We start from the raw sequence: 23,964 nt of genomic DNA, 5'->3' as shown, positions 1-23,964 counted from the left end.
ATTCTGGGCTCAATTGCGGCCGTAAATTGGGGACTACCTGTATTGACCAAGCTGGTTGGAGAGGTGAGAACTGGAGAATTACTTAGTTGCATCCGATACAGCTGAAGGGGAAGGTGAATACAGATAGTATTCTACTTATAACCATTTGTTTAGTGCCCGTTCAAAACTCCAAAAAGCACTGAAAAAGGGGATGTATGACCAGTCCTCACACGATTGCAGCATTCCCATAAATTTGGGTGCTTGGCAACTGGCACGTACAGGTACCAGGTTCCCCCGAAAATAAGACCGGGTCTTATATTAATTTTTGCTCCAAAAGATGCATTAGGGCTTATTTTCTGGTTAGGTCTTATCTTGGGGGAAATACAGTACTAAATGCACCCATCTGACTGACAATCTTAACTGGGGCTTATTTTGGGGGTAGGGCTTATATTACGAGCATCCTGAAAAATCATGCTAGGCTATCTTTTCCGGTTGGGTCTTATTTTAGGAGAAACAGGGTAGTTCTCGACTTACAATCACAATTGAGCCCAAATTTTCTGTTGTTCAGTGAGACGTTTGTTCAGTGAAATTTTGCCTCGTTTTTACGACCTTCCTAGCCACAGTTGTTAAGGGAATCACTGCCGTGGATAAGTTGGAAACCCGGCTGTTAAGTGGATCTGGCTTCCTCATGGACTTTGCTCGTCGGGAGGTCACAAATGGGGATCACGTGACCTCAGGACACAGCAACGGTCGTAAGGATGAACCAGTGGCCAAGCATCTGAATTTTGATCACATGATCATGAGGATGCTACGAGGGTTGTAACCGTGAAAAACGGTCATTAAATCACTTTTTTTCAGTGCCGTCGTAACTTTGAATGGTCTGTTGTAAATCAAGGACTACCTGTATTTATTGTTGGTTACAGTGATCATCTTTTGAGATCTTCCTAGCCAGCTTCCAACAGGCAAAGCCATTGTAGGAAGCTGGGTTCACTTAATCTGCACAGATACGTTTAACAATCATATATATATATATTAAAAAAGGTTGTAAAAACAGTTGTGACTCACTTAACAACCACCTTGCTTAGCAAAAGAAACTCTGGTTCCAATTGTGTTTGTAAATCAAGAACAAGAAGAAAGGACCAAGGGAGCAAAACTTGACTCCACGCAAATATCTGTTCGCTGGCTTTTCTGTTTAATGCTGAGCTCTCTGCAAGAGAAATCCAACTACTGTTGACAGCAAAGACAATAGGGGATAACTAGGGTCACGTTTTTGACTGTCTGGGGCGTGAATCCTCCCTCTTAATCCCCTGTTCACATTGTACCTGTCAGATGAAATCAACTCTGCCAGCATCTGAGCACTGTGAGCTGGTAATTCAGTTTTCCTGCCTTTAACAACTTCTTACCAGTACAATGATTCAGAGGAGTTTGAAGATTAATGTGCAATTGAAACCAGAGATTTTTCTTTAGGGGAATTGATGGACAAAGCTGGAAAAAAGGTCACATTTTTTATTGATTGATTGATTGATAATATCTCACTGTTCGAGGTGATTCTAGTTTTATGTATGACAACTGCAGCGAGATTATTATACGCACAGACTCACCATTACTCACCATGGTGGAATGGCTGGTAAAGAGGAAGGGACTTTCAGAGAAGGCTAAATTGGCTTCTTTGATCGGGGAAAAGACAGTGTCGATATTTATTGCTGGCTGGAAATCCCTTAGAAATCTTTTGCGTGAAACAGAACGAAATAAACTTATGATTTATGGTTTTGAATTTATATACCCATGATGGCGAACCTATGGTATGTGTGCCGGAAGTGGCACACAGAGCCATCTCTCCAGGCATGCCAACTGTCGCCCGTTGCTCTTCAGTTTCTGGCGCTCCTGTGCGTATGAAGCTTCTTTGTCTTTGCGCACATAGGAATGCCGGCCAGCTGATCTTCCAGAAACTGGAAAACCATGTGACTGGCACACATGCGCACTCCGGCAACTAGAAGCTCAGCTTCCCAGTGCACCAGAGGTGGGTTTCAATTTTTTTTACTACTGGTTCTGTGGGCGTGGCTTGGTGGGCGAGGCATGGCTTGGTGGGCGTGGCATGGCTTGGTGGGTGTGGCTTGGTGGGTGTGGCAGGGGAAGGATACTGTAAAATCCCCATTTCCTCCTGATTAGCTGGGACTTGCAGAGAATAGATGCAGGCGCGGCCAGTCAGAATTTTTACTACCGGTTCTCCGAACTACTCAAAATTTCCGCTACCGGTTCTCCCAGAACTGGTCAGAACCCGCTTAAACCCACCTCTGCAGCGCATGCACGCACACCAGGAAGCTACTCTTCCAGTTTCCGGTGCTCCCCCCGCACACATGCGCGCACTCCCATTTCAGCATTCGGTGCCTAAAAAGTTCGCCAACACTGCTATATACTACTAAAACTGTCCTGCCTGTTTAATTAGCTCAAACGATGCATCCTAGAGTTAAAAGTTTTTGAATCAAGCTACCTCAAATCCGCTTACTTAAAAAATGCATACAAAATCGGGAACTCATTACTCCCATGGAACTGAAATTTCAAGGATCTTCAGGCCAGCTGTAGTCATAAATTTGTGGCTGTGACAATGCCTCCGTGGTCAGCTGTGGTCACGTGATCAGGATTTCTGACATTCCTTGCCAGTTTCCCACAAAATCAATGGCGTGTTTTGTTTTTTTTGCCCAGCCATGGCCAGTTGGTTTATCTGTTTAGGTAAATAAATATTTACCAAAGGATGAGCCACCAAACATTATCTAGTTGATGATAGAAAGAATAGAGTTAAATTGTAACCATACGATAAGATGCAAATTTAAAATTGTACTGATTGCTGCTGAAGCTAACAATGTGCAGCAGCAGCCAAACAATGTGACTAAAACAGGGGTCTCCAACCTTGGAAACTTTAATGTTTGTGGACTTCAACTCCCAGAGTTCAACTCTGGGAGTTAAAGTCCACAAGTCTTAAAGTTGCCAAGGTTGGAGATCCCTGGACTAAAACATGCGAGGAACAGTTACAGAAATTGGATATGTCTAACCTAATGAAAAGAAGGACTTAGGGGAGACATGATAGCAGTGTTCCAATATTTGAGGGGTTCCCAAAGGTGCTTTTTTTCAGGAGGTAACTGGACTTTCTTGTTTTTTCTTTCGCTTCTCATCTAAGAAGCTTCTTCAGCTCTGACAGGATATTGGGGAATGGAAGGATTTGTATTCCTTGCAGACAGCTTGTCCTTTGATATAAATCCTTCCGTTCCCTTCTATCCTGTCAGAGCTGAATTAGTTTTTTGGATTGGAAGTGAAACATCTTCAAAGAAAAAAACAAGAGTATCCAGTTGCCCCCTGAAAAAGCACTTTTGGGACAACCGTGACCTGGATGACTGAGAATCTCTTCAGATTTGAGGGGCTCCTACAAAGATGAGGGGGCGGGGGTCAAACTGTTTTCCAAAGCACCAAAAGGCAAGACACTAAACAATGCCTGGAAACTAACCAAGGAAGAAGCAACCTAGAACTAAGGACAAATGTATTAACAGTGAGAGCAATCAACCGATGGAATAGCTGGCCTTCAGAAATTGTGAATGCTCCATCATTGGAGGCTTTCAAAAAGAGATTGGACAACCATTTGTCTGAAATGCTATAGGCAGGGGTGAAATCCATCAGGTTCTGACAGGTTCTGGAGAACCAGTAGTGGAAATTTTGAGCAGTTTGGAGAACCGGGAGCGGAAATTTTGATTAGTTTGGAGAACCAGCAAATACTGCTTCTGGCTGGCCCCAGAGTGGGGTGGGAATGGAGATTTTACAATATCCTTGCCCCAGGAGTGGGAAGGGAATGGGGATTTTGCAGTATCTTTCTCCTGGAGTGGGGTGGGAATGGAGATTTTGCAGTATCTTTCCCCTGTCACGCCCAAGCCACCAATCCACACCACGCCCATCAATCCACGCCCATAGAACCAGTAGTAAAAAAAATTGGATTTCACCCCTGGCTATAGGGTCTCCTGCTCGAAGAGGGTTGGACTAGAAGACCTCCAAGGTCCCTTCCAACTCTTTATTATTCTACATTCGATTTCTTAGTATCGTTTTTCTTTCTTTTCTACTTTATTTTAATCTCCCCCCCCACCCCTTTCTTGCACTCTTAGCTTTTTCTTTGGTTTCTCCTTTTTTTTTCTCACTTTATCTGAGTTGGTATTCATTTTTTTATCTTCTTTTTTAAACGCTTTAATAACATTGCATCTGAGATTTCCCCACCTGTTGGAAGGGAGTGAATGAACCTTGACTTCAAAGGAATACAAGAGAAGAATCCAAACAAATAAAGCCACATGGTTATTCAAACATTTCCTGTCTTCTAAGAGGCCTGGGGTTTTTACAGTAGCTTGGCAAGAACCTTAGAGATCCTTGGTTGAAAGCTGTTCAAGATTGAGACGGTTCTTCCCAGCCTTTGATGGTCTGAGTTGGATGAAGGCAGTGTTTTGCTTTCTTCCAAATGGCAAGCCCTTCTCCTTTGGTTCTATCTCATGGCAATGCATAGATAGAGGGTGAAGTCATCCAGAACCAGCCAGGAAAACAGTACAAGCAAGGACTTGAACTCCTGCCCAGCTCTGCTGCCTTTTTTTTTTCTTCCCCCAAGATTGGCTGTAGGAGTCACACCAGCACCTTTGAACTCCCTGTATGGAGCCAAGTTTCTTGGCGAAGTCTGCAGTGAAGTCTGCCGAATGACAGGAAGTGAGATTAACCCCAAGGAACTCGTGCTATAAAAAGATCTCGGGAGTAGCTTAAGCCAAAGAAAGCTGCATTTCATGAGCCAGTGTGGGAAGCTACTCCATCTGTCTGATCTTCAGAGAGTTTGAGTTTGTGATGGTGACTTCACTTTTTTTTTTTTGGTCTTTTCTTTTTGGTGGCCCTGCAGTAAAAGTAAGCCTGAGTGATTTGGTATGGACAAGGTAGCTCTAAGGTGAAGGTAAAGGTTTCCCTCGCACATATGTGCTAGTCGTTCCCGACTCTAGGGGGTGGTGCTCATCTCCGTTTCAAAGCCGAAGAGCCAGCGCTGTCCAAAGACGTCTCCGTGGTCGTGTGGCCGGCATGACTCAACCCCAAAGGCGCACAGAACGCTGTTACCTTCCCACCAAAGGTGGTCCCTATTTTTTCTACTTGCATTTTTTTTACGTGCTTTTGAAACTGCTAGGTTGGCAGAAGCTCCCCCACTCCCCCGTTACATGGCAGCACTAGGGATTCAAACCGCTGAGCTGCTGACCTTTCGATCGACAAGCTCAACGTCCTAGCCCCTGAGCCACCGCGTCTGTCGTGTCCCACTCCTCCGCTGACAGCCGGGTCAGGGAAATCCGAATCAGGCTTGCCTCTGCAGCTCTGCCCCAAAGTCCTAGCAAAGTCCTCAGAGCAGGCAGGAGACCAGAAAGTGACTTCAGCAAGATAAGTTCGACTTTGCCTGACTCAGAGACTGCCAGAAAGCAGATCCTTTATATAGGCCATGGGGTGTGGCTCCATGACTCAGCACTCATTAAGGCCTGCCCCTCCCTTCCTTCTGTTGCCTCCGCCTATCCAGTCTTCTGATGCGAGGGTCACTCCAATCAGCAGCTGTTGGAAATAAACTTTCCTCAGGCTCACATGCTGTGGAGGAGGGGGAGGGGTCTAGCTGCTCCGTTTGCCTGGGCATGGAGCCAGGGCTGGGGCCGGGGGGATGCTCCCTCCTCTGCAGCCTGCTTGGGCATGGAGCCAGGGCTGGGGCCGGGAGATGCCCCCTCCTCAGCCTGTCTGGGCATGGAGCCAGGGCTGGGGCCGGGAGGACATTCTTCAGCGTTCGGAAGCAGATAAGCAGACCCCGGCTGCGGTGAGAGCGGGCAAGACACAACAGCGTCCCTAGCTCTTTACCAATGGCAATTTAGTATTTAATGACCACGGGCCTCACAGTTTAAGGATTGATATTATATTATAGTTGGGCCATGCTGTGTTTTGCTCGTGTGCAACCAACAGGTTGGATGCCAAATTGTGATTTGAATATAGATTTTTTTTATCAGTCATTTATTGTTTTATTCTAGATTTTGAACCTGGATATTCCTTGAATGTTTTTAACTTGCTCAGGTCTCTGGCCTTTGACTATAATAAACATTGACTCGACTTACTAATGGTGAGTCTCAAAAGGCAGCTGGATTTTTTTTCCTTGAGGAAGAAGAAGCAAATGTTTTGCTTCTCATCCAAGAAGCTTCATCCGTCTCAACTGTCAACTGTCAGTACCTATCTGTCCATCTCCCCACCATCAGAACTGATGAAGCTTCTTGGATGCAAAGTGAAATGTCTTCTTCCCGTCCTCACCCTCCTCCTCCTCCTCCTCCTCCTCCTCCTCCTCCTCCTCCTCCTCCTCCTCCTCCTCCTCCTTCTTCCTCAAGGAAAAAACAGTCCACCTGCCTTTTGAAAAAGCCCCTTTGAGACCTGATCTGGATGACTGAGAATCTCCATAGACATTTAACCAATGGTTAGCTTGAAAAGGGAAATTATATATCCAGGAGTTCGAAAGCAGGAGCTGTTTTCCAAGTCCTTTAGAAGGGATTAAGGGCCTCTGGTGGCTCTACAGACTAATGCAGTCTGTTATTAACACAGCTGCTTGCAATTACTGCAAGTTCAAGTCCCACCAGGCCCAAGGTTGACTCAGCCTTCCATCCTTTATAAGGTAGATAAAATGAGGACCCAGATTGTTGGGGGCAATAAAAGTTGACTTTGTATATAATATACAAATGGATGAAGACTATTGCTTAACACATTGTAAGCCGCCCTAAGTCTTCGGAGAAGGGCGGGATATAAATGCAAAAAAAAAAAAAAAGGCAACTAGATTTTTTTCTTTGAGGAAGAAGAAGCAAATGTTTTGCTTCTCATCCAAGAAGCTTCATCCGTCTCAACTGTCAACTGTCAGTACCTATCTGTCCATCTCCCCACCATCAGAACTGATGAAGCTTCTTGGATGCAAAGTGAAATGTCTTCTTCCCGTCCTCCTCCTCCTCCTCCTCCTCCTCCTCCTCCTCCTCCTCCTCCTCCTCCTCCTCCTCCTCCTCCTCCTCCTTCCTCAAGGAAAAAACAGTCCACCTGCCTTTTGAAAAAGCCCCTTTGAGACCTGATCTGGTTGACTGAGAATCTCCATAGACATTTAACCAGTGGTGGGATTCAACCAGTTCGCACCACTTCGGGAGAACCGGTTGTTAACTTTCTGAGCAGTTTGGCAAACTGGTTGTTGGAAGAAATCATTAGGGCAGAGAACCGGTTGTTAAATTACTTGAATCCCACCACTGCATTTAACCAATGGTTAGCTTGAAAAGGGAAATTATATATCCAGGAGTTCGAAAGCAGGAACTGTCTTTCAAGTCCTTTAGAAGGGATTAAACTAATTCATGGATGAACAAGACTCTCAATCTTTCTTGGTAAGGATGGTGGATATTATGTCTAAGGTCAGATTGCTTACAACACTGAAAGCCATTCATTGTAAAACAAGAACAGGAGAGAGGCCATTGACCATTGGCCCCTGCTTCTGAATTGCCCAGAATCATTTCCTCCTTCCTCTACGAACAGAAATGTCCAAACCGATCAGTTTTTGATCTGATCCAGTAGCTTTTCCCCCCACTTGCTGTTAGTGATGCTATAGATTTGTCTGCCTATTATGTGAGTTGGGCGTGTGATCCAAGTCAGCTCCATGGGGTAATTTGTTTTTTGACCCACGGATAAAGGAATGAATAAATAATTAGCTCAGCGGCAATGATATTGAAAGCTTCACTGCCTTGAAATGCAATCTTGCTTTTGCTCTTCGTCTTGGCCAGCGTATCACTCAGAAAATGTTGGTGCAACCCTTGACCTGCAATGGGTTTCATGCCCTTGTTTGGAAGTATGTGTGTCCTTTTGCTGCATGATCTTCCCCCTGTTTGCTATCTGCGAGAGCCCTGCTGTTATATCTGCACAACGCTGGAAATAAGAGAGAGAGGCAGGGGTGCTATTCAGCAGGTTCTGACAGGTTCTGGAGAACTGGTAGTGGAAATTTTGAGTAGTTCGGAGAACCGCCAAATACCACCTCTGTGTCAGCTTTAGAAGCCAGATTAGGCTGGAAGCTTCCGTGCTGCCACTTTCTCATGTGTGGGAAAGTTGGGGGGGGGGGATTTAGTAGAGGAGTTGCCTTTAGACATAATAGCATTCTTCCTGTCGGTCAAGGTCAGGCCGATCCTGCATCTGGAGGAGGAATGGTCGGAGTACTGTCTTGAGATGGGACGAATGCATGTGATCGACTGAGGAGTGAGGGGAATGGTTTTGAGGGTTTTGATTTACTGAGGTAAAACTCAGACCTCTCAGATTCAGGTGTGTCAGTTTGCCTATTTTAGTAAATAGAACTTTGAAAAATGCTTGCTTCAGAGTTTTTACTTGGAGTTGGGTTTGTTTTTTTTGTCTCTGGCTGGCCTCAGAGTAGGGTGGCAATGGAGGTTTTGCAGTATCCTTCCCCTGGAGTGGGGTGGGAATGGAGGTTTTGCAGTATCCTTCCCCTGGAGTGGGGTGGGAATGGAGGTTTTGCAGTATCCTTCCCCTGGAGTTTTTTTTTTATTTATTTACATTTATATCCCGCCCTTCTCCGAAGACTCAGGGCGGCTTACATTGTGTAAGGCAATAGTCTCATTCTATTTGTATATTTATATACAAAGTCAACTTATTGCCCCCCCAACAATCTGGGTCCTCATTTTACCTACCTTATAAAGGATGGAAGGCTGAGTCAACCTTGGGCCTGGTGGGACTCAAGCCTGCAGTAATTGCAAGCAGCTGTGTTTAATAACAGGCTGTCTTACAGCCTGAGCCACCCACGGAGTGGGGTGGGAATGGAGGTTTTGCAGTATCCTTCCCCTGGAGTGGAAGGAAATGGAGGTTTTGCAGTATCTTTCCCCTGGAGTGGTGTGGGAATGGAGATTTTGCAGTATCCTTCCCCTGGAGTGGGAGGAAATGGAGGTTTTGCAGTATTCTTCCCCTGGAGTGGGAGGGAATGGAGGTTTTGCAGTATCCTTCCCCTGCCACGCCCACCAAGCCACACCATGCCCACCACGCCACACCCACAGAACCGGTAGTAAAAAAAAATTGAATTCCACCACTGGAGAGAAGGTTAGATAAACGCTCAAAAGGGCAGATAGGAAGAGAGCAACCCCTTTCTTCTCTGTTGTGCTGATAGGTTAAATTGTGTGTGTGTGTGCGTGTTTTTTTTTTAAATAGGTGATTTCTGTGAGGTAAATCAATGCCAGAATGGAGGAACGTGCTTGAAGAGTCTAGAAGATCAGTCTCCTTTCTTCTGCGTCTGTGAAGATGGCTTCACTGGCCCAACCTGCAATGAAACTGAGAAAGGTAAGTACGACAGTCTTAGTCCAGATGTTCTCTCTTCTAAAGGTTCCAGATGTGGTGTGTCCGGTTCCAAACAGTTTTGGCGACAGTGCTGCTGAACTTCAGGGGCCAGAGCAGAGAGGACTCCTAGGGCCATGAAGGAGAGGTCCAGAAGCCACAGATTGTCCTCTATTACAGAACAGGACATATTTGAATGTTGTTTTAAATGCAATAGCAAAAGCACTTAGACTTATATGCTGCTTCACAGTGCTTTTACAGCCCTCTCTAAGCGGTTTACAGACTCAGTCTATGGCCTCCAACAATCTAGGTACTCATTTTACCCACCTCGGAAGGATGGAAGGCTGAGTCAACCTGGAGAATAGAATAGAATAGAATAGAATTTTATTGGCCAAGTGTGATTGGACACACAAGGAATTTGTCTTGGTGCATATGCTCTCAGTGTACATAAAAGAAAAGATATGTTCATCAAGGTACAACATTTACAACACAATTGATGATCAATATATCAATATAAATCATAAGGATTGCCAGCAACAAGTTATAGTCATACAGTCATAAGTGGAAAGAGATTGGTGATGGGAACTATGAAACGATTAATAGTAGTGCAGATTCAGTAAATAGTCTGACAGTGTTGAGGGAATTATTTGTTTAGCAGAGTGATGGCCTTCGGGAAAAAACTGTTCTTGTGTCTAGTTGTTCTGGTGTGCAGTGCTCTATAGCGTCGTTTTGAGGGTAGGAGTTGAAACAGTTTATGTCCAGGATGCGAGGGATCTGCAAATATTTTCATGGCCCTCTTCTTGATTTGTGCAGTATACAGGTCCTCAATGGAAGGCAAGTTGGTAGCAATTATTTTTTCTGCAGTTCTAATTATCCTCTGAAGTCTGCAGGTCAGGAGCAGGTCAGGAATCAAACTCCTGGCAATGTGAGCAGAGTTAGCATGCAATACTGCATTGTAACCACCGAGAAAGAAGGAAGGAAGGAAGAAAAGAAGGAAGGAAGGAAGGAAGGAAGGAAGGAAGGAAGGAAGGAAGGAATAGCACTTATATACCGCTTCATAGTGCTTTTACAGCCCTCTTTAAGAGGCTTACAGAGTCAGACTATTGCCCCTAACAATTTGGGTCCTCATTTTACCCACCTCGGAAGGATGGAAGGCTGAGTCAACCTTGAGCCTGGTGAGAATTGAACTGCCAAACTGCAGCTAGAAGTCAGCAGTCGTAGCCTGCGGTACCGCACTCTTAACCACTGCGCCACCAAGGCTCAATACTACTCTTAAGAGAGATGGATCTTGCAGAGGCTGATTGTGTTCCTTTTCTTCCCAATTTCTTCCTCCTTCTGCCTCTCACGCTTTTAGGTCCCTGCCATCCAAATCCATGCAAGAACGAGGGGGAATGCAGGTTACTTCCCAATCGGGGTGATGCCTTCAGTGAATACATGTGCATATGTCGTCCCGGGTATAACGGCAAACACTGCCAGCACAGTGAGTATGATTTTCTTCTCGAAAGGTATCACACAGGTTACAGAAGATCTGCTCATGCTAGTTTCGAACCAGTCTTCAAGAAGCTCACAAGTGGAGCTTAAAACTACAGGCGTTCCTACCCGAGTCTCTCAGGTCCACTCAGAAAATATCACCATTTGCGCCATTTTTGTCACCTACAAGACTCACTGAGAGCAGGGCTGGGCTGCTGGGGGTTCGCAGGGGTTCGGGAGAACCTCCAGCTAAGATTCTGTGCAGTTCGGAGAACCCCCCCCAAATCCCACTCCTGGTTGGCCCTGCCCAGCCCACCCCTCCCAAGAGTCCTCACATGGCCCGTTTTGGATGCAGGTAAGTGCAGGGCGTGCGCAGAGGCTTGGGGAGGGCAAAAAATGGGCCTACCGGAAGTTCAGGAAGCCGTTTCCAGCCTCCAGAGCCTGGGGAGGCCATTTTCGCCCTCCCGGAGCCCCCCCTCCATGGTGCAGGAGGCCGACTAGGCCACGCCCACCCAGCAACGGAGCAGAGAACCCCTTGCTAAAATTTTTGAAGCCCACCCCTGACTAAGAGCCTCTTCTCTCCTCATGGCATCGGTGAGATGCAAAACCTGACAATGAGCCAGTATTTTGGATTCCCCCATCCTTCATCTTATCTCCCGGGTGTTTCTTTTTGCAGTGATAAAAAGGACGTGTTGCGATAGGAGGTCACTCCTTGGAGACAGGCTAAGTTAAGGAACAGGCACCACAGGAATTGCAGGAATATCTTTTATTGTGGTAGAGTAGATGACAGAATCTTGAAAGCATGTCCAGGTCTCTTTTCTGTTCATCTTCTACCAAACAAAATAAAGGGTAGCATTCATTTTGATGCAAACAACCATACTAATCTCAATAATGTTTCTTATATAAATTAAGCTTATATACTCCTAGTATTAATATGTCTATTTGTATTAAGATTCACACTGCTCATATATTGATGTGGCTGTATGTATAAAAATAAAATAAAAAACAATCCCTAGTTAAATTAGGATATAATAATAATAAAAATAAATAAATAAAGGCCATAATAATAATAATAATAATAATAATAATAATAATAATAATAATAATAATAATAATAATAATAATAATAATAATAATAATTTAATTTCTATACCGCCCTTCTCCCGAAGGACTCAGGGCTGTTTACAGCCAAGTAAAAACAATAAGAAATACAATATACAATTAAAACCAATTTTAAAAAACCTATTCAATTTGGCCCATTAATTAAAATACACAATAAAACCATAAAAAATCCCATTAAAATTAATAATAGATTTCTATTTTATGCCAGTCCTGCACGGAAGAATAAGTACGTCTTCAGCTCGCAGCGAAAGGTCCGGAGGTCAGGAAGTTGTCGAAGTCCTGGGGGAAGCTCATTCCAGAGGGTAGGTGCCCCCACAGAGAAGGCTCTCCCCCTGGGGGTCGCCAGCCGACATTGTTTGGCTGACGGCACCCTGAGGTGGCCCTCCCTATGGGAGCGCACAGGTCGATGGGAGGCAAACGGTGGCAGCAGGCAGTCCCGTAAATACCCCGGTCCTAAGCCATATTATTTTGAGTTCCTTTCTCATGCGGGGTCCTTGCTGTTCTCTGAGCTTGGTTATTTTCTTGCAGATGTTTCATTACCCAAACTAGGTAACTATCATCAGTTCCATTCTTTTCTCATGCTTTCTTCTTTTGAGGACTGAGTAATCTTTTCTGAAGAGGGATGCGGTGGCTCAGGGGCTAAGACGCTGAGCTTGTCGATTGAAAGGTTGGCAGTTCAGTGGTTCGAATCCCTAGGGCCGCGTAACGGGGGTGAGCTCCCACTACTTGTCCCAGCTTCTGCCAACCTAGCAGTTTGAAAGCACGTAAAAAATGCAAGTAGAAAAATAGGGACCACCTTTGGTGGGAAGGTAACAGCGTTCCGTGCGCCTTTGGTGTTGAGTCATGCCGGCCACATGACCCCGGAGACGTCTTCGGACAGTGCTGGCTCTTCGGCTTTGAAACGGAGATGAGCACCGCCCTCTAGAGTCCGGAACGACTAGCACATATGTGCCGCGGGAACCTTTACCTTTACTTAATCTTTTCTGAAAGTCACCTCACTCTTCGTGATTTCTTTAATTCTTTTCCATTCTCAAGGTGAGGTCCATACCTGTTCATTTAGGGGCAGGACTGACAAACGTGTCCCTCAGCCTGATAAACATTCATTGATGAAACGGTGGCGGAAACCATGTTCAGTGAAACATGGTTAACAAAGCCGTAGTGTATTGCAATGCAATGTCTGTTCCCTTGAGAGAGGGAAAGGGAGCGAGAGAGATTGTTGTGTGTGGCAGACCTGAACTTTGCCCTCTTAATAGCTAGTTATACAACTAACAAACAATGGGCATCCTTCCAACCTTGAAGGACCCATTATTATTTATTTTTTTTGCAATCATAAAAACATGCCATTTCAGTTGTCCTTTTGTTATGTTTTTTTTTCTTCTGAACCATCACTTTGGAGAAAGAGCTACGAACGTCATGTTTGTCTTAACCTTTTCTGGGTTTTTCCAGAAAACGACGAAGACACAACACGATGTCTTTCTAAATGAATATCGCATATCGTATGAACCAGTGCTGTGTTTTGAGCCACGGACCGTTAGCGATTTTTCAAACAATGGAAAGCATTGGACTGTAGTCCAGGGCAGGGGTGAAATGTAAAATTTGTTACTACCGGTTCTGTGGGGGTAGCTTGCTGGGGGTGGGTAATGTGACGGTGGGCATGGCCAAGTTTTTTTTTTTTTACTTTTAAAAGCATTTTTTCTACAACCTTTGGCTGAAGAGGTTGTTAAAAAAATATATTTTAAAAGGCTCCTCTGACGATCCCAGCTGAGTTGCCTGATCGTCGGAGGCTTTTCTTTTCTTTTAAAAGCATTTTTTTTCCTTAGGAAAAAAAAAGCCTCTGACGATCAGGCAACTCAGCTGGGATTACCAGAGGAACCTTTTAAAAGTTTTTTTTCTACAACATCTTCCGCCAAAGAGCTTTTAAAAGCCTTTGACGACCCCAGCTGATCCGCGTGATCATCAGAGGCTTTTTTTTTAACTTTTAAAAGCATTTTTTCAGCCGAAGAAAAGATGCTTTTAAAAGTAAAAAAACCCCAAAAACCTCTGATGATCCTGTGGCTCAGCTGGGCATGGGGGTAGCCAGGGATTTTTGCTACCAGTTCTCCGAACCACCCGCTGCCATTGCTACCGGATTGGGCAATCCAGTCCGAACCGGAAGCATTTCACCCCTGGGCCACGGATGTCAAACTGAAGGCCTGGAGGCCAGATCTGGCGCACGGGGTACTTAGATCTGGCCCATGGGGCTGCCCTGGAAAGAGCGAAGGGGTGGCCTGTGGTGCTTTTTCCAGCAAAAACAGGTTCCTGAGCTCTGTTTTCGGCTGCCTCCTGCAACCTTCTGCCGGTGAAAATGGAGCTCGTGAAGGCCACAATGGTTGCAGGAGGCTGCAGCGGTTGAAAATGGAGTTCAGGAGCCCGTTTTCACTGGCAGAAAGCTCGGGCCCCCACAGGCGCCCCCCACATGAGTGGGTGAGTTGCCCCCCCCCCGCTCAGGTCAGACACAACCCTGATGCGGCTCTCAATGACATCGAGTTTGATACCCCTGCTGTAGTCCTATTGTTACTTGGCATGGCTCTGACTTTCTTGGAACGTAGATCTGGTGGAACCTGGGAGTAATCGTGTTGCATCTGTTGTTTCCTTTTGCCGTAGACATGAATGAATGCGTTTCCCAGCCTTGCAAGAATGGAGGGACCTGCCTGGATCTGAAGGGCAACTTCGACTGTAAATGCCCCTCACCCTTCGTGGGGAAGACCTGCCAGATGCGTAAGTCTTTAGTCCTGATAGTGAGTTGGAAGAGAGTTAAGAAACGAAGAAGACTCAGAGCACCATTGCTGGATCTGCCTGCGCTGGGAAGACAGGGGTGTTTTTTCCCCCCCAGACAAAGGTCACCTGCGTTGGCCTGAGAAGGGTAGTTCCTTCAGTTCAAGGAATGCTGAGCCGTGGTTCACAAAACATTAAACCCATAAGTTAAGCTTTCCTTGGATCTCAACGCCTGGTGGATTTTGTGGAGATCTCCAGGCAATTTTCATGGTTGCCGCTGATGCTTCTTCTAGGACTGTGATGGCGAACCTATAAACTCTATACTCTTGATAGCGATCATATTCTAGGTTTGTTCCTGATGGACCTCAAAGCATCCTGGAGATACCAGCAGGCCTGGGGAAATCTTAAGATTTGTGAAAGGAGAACAAAAACGTTACAGTGGAAAGCTACAAATGGACAGATGTTACAGCTAGGGACTGAATAGGATTCCTTCCTTCCTTCTTTCCTTCCTTCCCTTTCCTCCTTCCTTCCTTCCTTCCTTCCTTCCTTCCTTCCTTCCTTCCTTCCCTATTCCTTCCTTCCTTCCTTCTCCTTCCCTTTCCTCCTTCCTTCCTTCTCCTTCCCTTCCCTTCTTCCTTGCTTCTTTCCTTCCTCTTCCCTTTCCTTCTTCCTTCCTTCCTTCCTTCCTTCCTTCCTTCCTTCCTTCCTTCCTTCCTTCCTTTCCCTTCCCTTCCCTTCCCTTCCCTTCCCTTCCTTCCTTCCCTCCTTTCCCCAGCCATTCAAGGTTGCTTGTTTACTTGCTTGCCATTAACAGAGATCTTGAGACAAATCTGTCTGTCCTCGCCAACCCTCCCTATTTCTCAACTTGTTTCTGACCTTGGGAAATCAAAAGTCTGCAAGCATTTGGGGTGGGGGAATCTTGTAGCCTCCTTTCCCTGCAACAAACATTCCCGCTCAAGAACCCTGCGATGGAGGAAATGGAAACGTTTGGGAATTTGTTTGAGCTAGAAAGTAATTCCAGGGGCATTTGGGTATATGCCCCAGCTAGCAATTTTCAGGGCAAAACAATTATCTTCCCAATCAGCGTAGCTCTTCATAGATATCCTCATAATGAGGTTTTTTGTTTTTTTATAATGGATTAGGTAGGTCTTTGGTTAAGACCTGCTTGTTCCTTTTAGTGAGTCCTTGTAGGCAAAAGTGGACTGATTTCACACACACACACACACACACACACACACACACACAGCCCCACTTGAACCTACGGCTCAGTCATAAGGCAGGAGAAGCAGGGACGTTTTCTGCTTTTCTGAACAAATGCAAAAGCTTTCATTGGCAGTGCAGCCGCAGCCCAGCGCAAAACAAAACAAGCCACACAAAAGGGCATTGTGCTTTTTGGTTTTTTTGAAATGCGGTTTTTTTTTTAAAAAAAAGCATAAAAAGAGCTTTCTCTTTTTGTTTGTTTAATCCTACAACTGCCCAGTTAGGTAGGCTTTATTGCAATGGCTAATGGCTTACTCAAGGCTGTCCAGCATATGTGAAATCTCTGTTAAAAGTTTGAATGACGTTTTTCTAACCACCTTGTTCTTTGCTGATTTATTATTGCTTTTAAATCAGGAGGTCACTGGAATTCTCTGCTCGGCACTTTTCTTTCCTTCCTTCCTCCCTCCCTTCCTCCCAGCCTCCCTCCCCTCCCTCCCTCCTTCCTTCTTTCCCTCCTTCCTTCTCTACTTCTTTCCTTCCTTCCTTCCTAATTTGTATGCCATCTACCTCATTAAAGGCCACCTTACAGATATCCCCTCCAAAAAAATTTTTTTTAACACTTCTACTGAGTTCAGGTTCCCTTTGAGTCACTTCTTGAACTACTTGATATGTGAGTGATGTTCCTTTTATTGAAGCTAGATCCGTGTTTGGAGCCCGAGTTCCCTAGGAGTACGTTGGATAATTGGGTCCTAATTTTATAAGAAAGTCTCCTGGTTTGGTTTTTTTTCTTTTTTCTTTTGTATTTTAAAATTCTGATTCTTATGTTCCTCCTCCGCCCTTGTATTCCAGCTTTGTTCCAATGCTCTTGTTTTCTTCTTTCTCCCTCTCCAAAATTCACCCGCTCCAGGCTGCAGAGATGAGCTGGGCATGCAGACAAGAGCTATTGCAGACACCCAGCTTACAGCATCATCAATGTATTACGGCTTCCTGGGCGTGCAACGCTGGAGCCCTGAACTCGCTCGCCTCCACAACGGAGGAGTTGTGAACGCCTGGACAGCCAGCAGCTATGACAAAAAGCCTTGGATTCAGGTATAGATGCCAAAGGAAGCCTCTGTTCCAGGTGGCAAAAGGGTGTCAGGGCGGAAAACGGCTCCAAGACTGACAAAGGGGAATGGAAACGTGTGGCTATTATCCGTCGCGGCGCAGAACATAGCATTGCAGGCTAATTCTGCCCACGGCCTGGAGTTCAATTCTGATTGGCTCAGGTTGACTCAGTCTTCCATTTTTCTGAGGTTGGTAAAATGAGGACCCAGATTGTTAGGGGCAATATCAATGGTGAATTGTAAAATTTGTTACTACCAGTTCTGTGGGCGTGGCTTGGTGGGTGGGTAATGTGACTGAGTAGCCGTGGGCAATTTTTTTTTTACTTCTAAAAGCATTTTTTCTACAACCTTCAGCTGAAGAGGTTGTAGGAAAAATGCTTTTAAACGGTTCTGACGATCCTAGCTGAGTTGCCTGATCACCAGAACCTTTTAAAAGCATTTTTTACAACCTCTTTGGCCGAAAAGGTTGTAGAAAAAGTGCTTTTAAAAGGCTCTGACAATCCCAGCTGAGCTGAGCGATCATCAGAGGCTTTTTTTTTTGCTTTTAAAAGCATTTTTTCAGCTGAAGAAAAATGCTTTTAAAAGTAAAAAAAAAAAAACCTCTGATGATTGCGTGGCTCAGCTGGGAAGCGGGGGTGGGCAGGGATTTTTGCTACCGGTTCTCCGAACCACCTGCCGCCATCACTACCGGATCAGGCGATCTGGTCCGAACCAGGAGCATTTCACCCCTGGGCAATATGATACTCTGTAAACTGCTTAGAGAGGGCTGTCATGCACTGTGAAGCAGTATATAAGTCTAAGTGCTATTGGTGTTGCTGTTACCACTGCAGGAATTGGCTTCAGAGCTGAGTGGCTATTGATTATGAGATGACACAGTGGGTTCTTCACCCAACCTGCAGCTGAGACATGCAACCTCCACGCGGAGACATGCAACAATTTAGCAGAGAGTGTCTATGGAGATTTCCAGTCATCTAGGTTAGGGCTCTCCAACCTTGGCAACTTTAAGACTTGTGGACTTCAACTCCCAGAGTTCCTCAGCCAGCTTTGAAGTCCACAAGTCTTAAAGTTGGCAAGGTTGGACAGCCCTGATCTAGGTCATGGTTGTTCCAAAGGTGCTTTCCCTCCCCGCCCCCTTTCAAGAGGCAACTGGACTTTCTTGTTTTTCTTTGAGGATGTTTCGCTTCTCATCCAAGAAGCTCTGACTGGATTGGTGGGGAATGGAAGGTAGTCACTTGCGTTCTTTTAGTGAGTCCTCGAGGGAAGTTACCTGGAGGTTTATCTGTGACCTCAGGGTCACCTGAGTGATGCAAATGGGTGAGGAGCCTTCTTGGAACTGTTGAAAGGAGCTGTGTTGTAGACTGGAGATACATGACAGATCTCTCCCCCTCTGTTGAGAGAGGGCTGTTCAATTTTGACATAGATGGCCCAGGAGTGAAATCCAGCAGGTTCTGACAGGTTCTGGAGAACCGATAGCAGAAATTTTGAGTAGTTCAGAGAACTGGCAAATACCACCTCTGGCTGGCTCCAGAGTGGAGTGGGAATGGGGATTTTGCAGTATCTTTCCCCTGGAGTGGGGAGGGAATGGGGATTTTGCAGTATCCTTCCCTTGGAGTGGGGACGGAATGGGGATTTTGCAGTATCCTTCCCCTGCCACACCTATCAAGCCATGCCCACTAAGCCACATCATGCCCACCAAGCCACACCCACAGAACCGGTAGTAAAAAAATCTGGACTTCCCCACTGAGATGGCCTCTTTGAACCCCTCTTTCAAACCAGCAGTCTTCTCTGTCCAAAATGTGGCCTTTGTTGCCTTCAGAAGAGTGGCCTTTGTCTTTTAAATGGAGCTGGATTGCTGAATCTTGTCCTGATAGGTTTGTTCTCCTCTGTTTTTCCACATATTTATGAAGTCAACTAGGTGTTGTTAGATGGCAACTCCTTTATCATATTAGTTGGACAAGCCTGCTAAGGCTGATGGAATTAAAGAACATCTGGAGAAGTTACACGCGCCTGCTAAGCTTAAAACTTCTTTTTAATGCTTCCTTTGATATCACAAAAGCTCTCTTTAAAACATAAACACACACCGTCAGGATTTGCTGGTGGTGATGTGGTAGATCTGAGGAAGGAAAGGTAAACTTCTTCTCTCTTGTTAAGCTTTCCTTATAATCCCGCCTCTTTTTATGTTAGCCAATTTTATTAGTTTCAGAAAGAGATAAAACACAAAATGACTGGAAAAGCAGGAAGGGAATCAAAGGGGAATAAGAAGTTAGAAAGGGCAAGGAAAAAAAATGGAAAAAAGAAATACAAAAAGAGTGACTTCCAACATTCTTCAGTACAGATCAGAGGTGGGTTTCAGCAGGTTCTGATCTGTTCTGGAGAACCAGCAGCAGAATTTTTGAGAAGTTCGGAGAACTGGCAAATACCACCTCTGGCTGGCCCCAGAGTGGGGAGGGAATGGGGATTTTACAGTATCCTTCCCCTGGATTGGGGAGGGAATGGAGATTTTGCAGTATCCTTCCCCTGGAGTGAGGTGGGAATGGAGATTTTACGGTATCCTTCCCCTGGAGTGGGGTGGGAATGGAGATTTTACAGTATCATTCCCATGCTACGCCTACCAATCCATGCCCAACAAGCCACCCCCACAGAACCGGCAGTAAAAAAATTTGAAACCCACCACTGGTACAGATCCAAATATATGGTAAAATAACCTCTTAACCTACGTTGAAACAGAAACCCAAAATGATAATATAAAAAGTATACCAATTTAACAAGCCTATCTCTTGTTCACAGTGAGATGGGAAACAAAACTCTGTTACATTTTTAAATATCAACAAAAAGGCTTGCGTTGATCCTTCATTAGATTGAGCTTGGCATGGGAATTCTTCCAGAATTTTTCATTTTCTGGTGATAATAAGTTCGTTCTGTGAGTGTTAGTTTTAATTTCTTGACTTTCTTTAAAAACAAACAAACAAACAAACAGATCCATGCCCTGGGGAGATTACAATTTAACCTTTTCTTATGAAAATTACTGCGTTGAGCGAATTGACTTGAAACCGAATTCACTTATGCAGAACAGACTTCAAGAATAATGTAACTTCAGTGCAGTCTGACTTTTGACACAGGATTAAATACTCGGGTTCGGCTGTTTTCATTTGCTTTTTGATTTGCTGTTTTTATTTAAGTAACCAGTCCATTTGATTCATTCTGCCTCTTTTAAAGCTCCCCCCCACCTTTTTTTTTAATTCCATGCAGGTCAATCTGTTGAAAACAATGTTCCTCTCTGGGATTGTTACTCAAGGGGCAGGCCGTGGAGGATTCTCAGAGTACGTCCAGACTTACAAAGTTTCCTACAGTCTAGATGGACGAGTATTTCAATTCTACAAAGATGAGAACCAGAACCAGGAAAAGGTGGGTAAGAGAGAGAGAACGGCTGAAGGCGGAAGAAGGAAAGAAAAACAAAGGAATTGTTTTAAACCATGCTTATGATACATAGAAGGGATGCGGTGGCTCAGTGGCTAAGACGCTGAGCTTGTCGATCAAAAAGTCGGCAGTTCAATGGTTCGAATCCCTAGTGTCACATCCCTAGCTGGGACAAGTAACGGTGAGCTCCTGTTACTTGTCCCAGCTTCTGCCAACCTAGCAGTTCGAAAGCAGGTAAAAAATGCAAGTAGAAAAATAGGGACCACCTTTGGTGGGATGGTAACAGCGTTCCGTGCGCCTTTGATGTTTAGTCATGCCGGCCAGATGACCATGGAGATGTCTTCGGACAGCGCTGGCTCTTCAGCTTTAAACGGAGATGAGCACTGCCCCCTAGAGTCGGGAATGACTAGCACATATGTGCGAGAGGAAACTTTACTGACGATACATAAGCATTTTGGAATGACCAGATTTGCTTTATTTACATCGCAATGTTATCTTTTCAAGAGCATAAAAGTGGACAACAAAAGCATTTTCAAGTATTCTGCAGAAGGGAGATTTTGGCTTCCTTTAACTCTTCATTCATTCTTCCCTTAATTCTTCTTTCTATTAAAGCAAAAGCCTAAAGCTTTCACATAAAGAGGGATATTTCTTCACTCCTCTCCTCTCCTCTCCTCCCCTCCTTTCCTCTTCTCTTCCTGTTTCCTTCCTTTCTCCCTCCCTCTGTCTCTCCTCCTCTTCTGTTCCCCTCCCTCCCTTCCTTCCTTCCTTCCTTCCTTCCTTCCTTCCTTCCCTCCCTCCCTCCCTCCCTCCCTCCCTCCTTCCTTCTTTCCTCCCTCCCTCCTTCCTTCCTTCTTTCTTCCCTCCCTCCCTCCCTTCCCTTTCTGTCTCTCACACATACGAAAAAGTTTCCCATCAGGAAAATGTATGAGTTACATGTGTAAAGTAGTATGATTTGCATTTAAAAGAAGGGAAAGGCATTGGCAATTTATCTGAGAGATGGTGTAAATTGTTGTAAGATGTATAGAAATTCTTTCTATCTTATGAAATATCATAAACATATATGGGGGCAAAATGTCCTGTGATTTTTTTTTCAAAGCCCCAGAGGGTCAGTTTTTTGGGGAGTGAGCGAGTTAGTGTTAGTTCCTGGCAACAGGCCGGATTACAATAATAGCACGTGCAGTTTTCTCAGCAAGATTTTGGAAGTTGTTCGCCATTGCTTGCTCGCTTCCCGGGCTGAGAGGGAAGGAGTGGCCCAAGGTCACCCCACTGTCTTTGGGTCTAAGGTGGGCCTAGAACTCACGGTCTCCCAGTTTCTAGCCTGGCATCTTAACCACTGCACCAAACTGGCTCTTGTACAGAAAATTATATGTTATGTGATGTTGTAAACATAGAGAACAAAATTTTCCATAATTTTTTTTTACAAAGCCTTGAGGATATGAGGTGTGTGGGGGAATGACTTAGTATCTGCATTATTAGAATTCCATTCCTATAGATTGACGTTTTAGCACCTTGCCCTCCCCTATACTTAACACTAATTATATTTAATTTTCACCCTGCTCCAGATGGGTCGGTAGCACTCAGTTTATAGCTTGAGGGTATTTGAAGAGCTTCAGTTGGTGTTAAATATTTGGAAATCCAGCACCTCTGATTTTTTTTTTTTTTTGCAAGCCCTGGCTAGCAAGATAATCAGAAGCACATTTGTCTTCAAGCATCATTGACTTTGTCAGTTCGTCTTGGGCTTCTTTTCTCTTTCTTGCTGCTCCCTCCCTCCCTCCTCTGCCCCATTGAAGTTCTTCTTACCTTGTGTGTGTGTGTGGGAGGGGGGGAAGACACAAAGCACTTTTGAGTGAGTTAGTTCCAGTATTAACTTGGGGCATGTGGGGTGTAGCCTCTAAAAGCTGAATGCTGACTTGACCTCATTCTAAAAAAAATAAAAAAATAAAAATGGCATTGTCAGCATCATGTTTACTCAGGACCAGAGGTGGGCTGCTGGGGGTTCGCAGAGGTTCAGGAGAATCTCTAGCTAAGATTCTGGGCAGTTCAGAGAACCTCCAAATCCTGCCTGGCCCTGCCCACCCCTCCCCTCCCCTCCCCTCCCAGGAGTCACCATGCAGCCTGTTTTGGATGCAGGTTAAGTGCAGGGCACACGCAGGCTCAGGGAGTGTGAAAAATGGGCCTACTGGAAGTTCGGGAAGTCTCCAGAGGGCCTCGGGAGCCTGGGAAGGCCACTTTCGCCCTCCCGGAGGCTCAAGGAAAGACTCTGGAGCCCGGGGAGGGTAACCCCCCCCTCCCGCTGTGGTGCAGGAGGCTGACTAGGCCACACCCACCATGGCCACGCCCACCCAGCAACCGGGCAGAGAACCCCTTGCTAAAATTTTTGAAGCCCCACCCCTGATCAGGACTAAATTTTACTAAATCAACCAAAGTTCGTTGATCTAGTTAAATTAACCAGGCTGTTGCATCCTTGCTCTCTTTGTTCAAGATTACAAAGAAAAGTCTTTTTTTTCTTGAGCTCAAGGCTAAATACTAAAATCCCACATGCTGTAACTGGGTTTAACTGGTTTTTAATTTTATTTATTAAATTTATATGCCGCCCATCTCACTATCCCACTGGACAGCTTGCCGTGCAATAAAAAACATAAATACAAAAACAATTAAAATCACAAGAGTTTAAATAAGGACTAAAAACCAAGAGCATGAACGATTTTGCTTAGCTTCGTATAAGTTGCTTTTCACCAACATTTCACAAAATATATTAATTTTGACAAAAAGGACAAAAGTAGGATGGGTGCAGAAGCTTCTGTTATTAATGGGTTGAATATATATAAAATGGTGTATTATATCTTTTAATGTGGACTATAACAAATGAATATTGTTTTACCTTGATTCATCTGCCAGTTACAGGAGAAGCACAGTGGCCTAGAGGTGGAGCTCTTGCCTCACAATCAAGAGACTGTGAGTTCAATCCTAGGTAGGAGCAGATATTTTTCTCTTTCTGGGCAGAAAGAGAAAATATATGTTGCAAACTCTGCATAGGCGTCAGGAAGGGCATCCAGCCAGTAAACACTCAGCTCCATTCAGTCACCCCTATTCTACCCTGATGCAAGGGATTACAGGGTCATTAAAATCTGACAGTTACAGGCTTTTATTTCTCTACATTAACCAGTTGCAAATCTTAATGTTCTTTAGTTCATCAATTATAGGGATTATTTTTACTTATTTTTAAACAGTAATATATAATAGTATCACTGTTGAGTTATCCTACGCATGCAGCTTACCTTAGTACAATGCAATCTTTATTTTGCTCAGTGATCCATGCACAATAAGATAGAAAAGCTTATGAGAACAAATAGAGCGATTGGGGATATTAGTATGTGAGGTGTCTTAAATTCTGCCACAGGAAATTTGCCTATGGTGTTGTCATTAGGATCAGAAGGTAAATACTTTGTATACCAAAGATTTGCCCATCCAGAATATTGCTGTAAGATATGCAAAATGAGGGAGTGCTTTGTATTCCTATAAACATTACACAGTATATGAATGACGGTTT

General features: G+C 44.8%; 1 protein-coding gene across 4 annotated transcripts in view; it reads left to right on the top strand.

Annotated features, from left to right (window-relative positions):
- MFGE8 (milk fat globule EGF and factor V/VIII domain containing) overlaps positions 1-23,964 on the top strand; it is a 48,622-nt gene that overhangs the window by 9,696 nt on the left and 14,962 nt on the right. For 3 of the 4 annotated variants that reach the window (XM_058156017.1, XM_058156016.1, XM_058156015.1), the window contains exons 2-6: positions 9,226-9,354; positions 10,703-10,828; positions 14,584-14,697; positions 16,802-16,983; positions 20,247-20,402. In XM_058156017.1, the coding sequence (XP_058012000.1) occupies positions 9,226-9,354; positions 10,703-10,828; positions 14,584-14,697; positions 16,802-16,983; positions 20,247-20,402 (707 nt within the window). Of the gene's footprint in view, positions 1-1,900; positions 2,000-9,225; positions 9,355-10,702; positions 10,829-14,583; positions 14,698-16,801; positions 16,984-20,246; positions 20,403-23,964 lie in introns of all 4 variants that reach the window. The other variant, XM_058156018.1, reaches the window with a different exon arrangement.

The sequence above is a fragment of the Ahaetulla prasina genome, chromosome 13 (genome assembly GCF_028640845.1).
Source record: "Ahaetulla prasina isolate Xishuangbanna chromosome 13, ASM2864084v1, whole genome shotgun sequence".
Lineage (NCBI taxonomy): Eukaryota > Metazoa > Chordata > Lepidosauria > Squamata > Colubridae > Ahaetulla > Ahaetulla prasina.
This window is presented reverse-complemented; position numbering and strand designations above follow the sequence as displayed.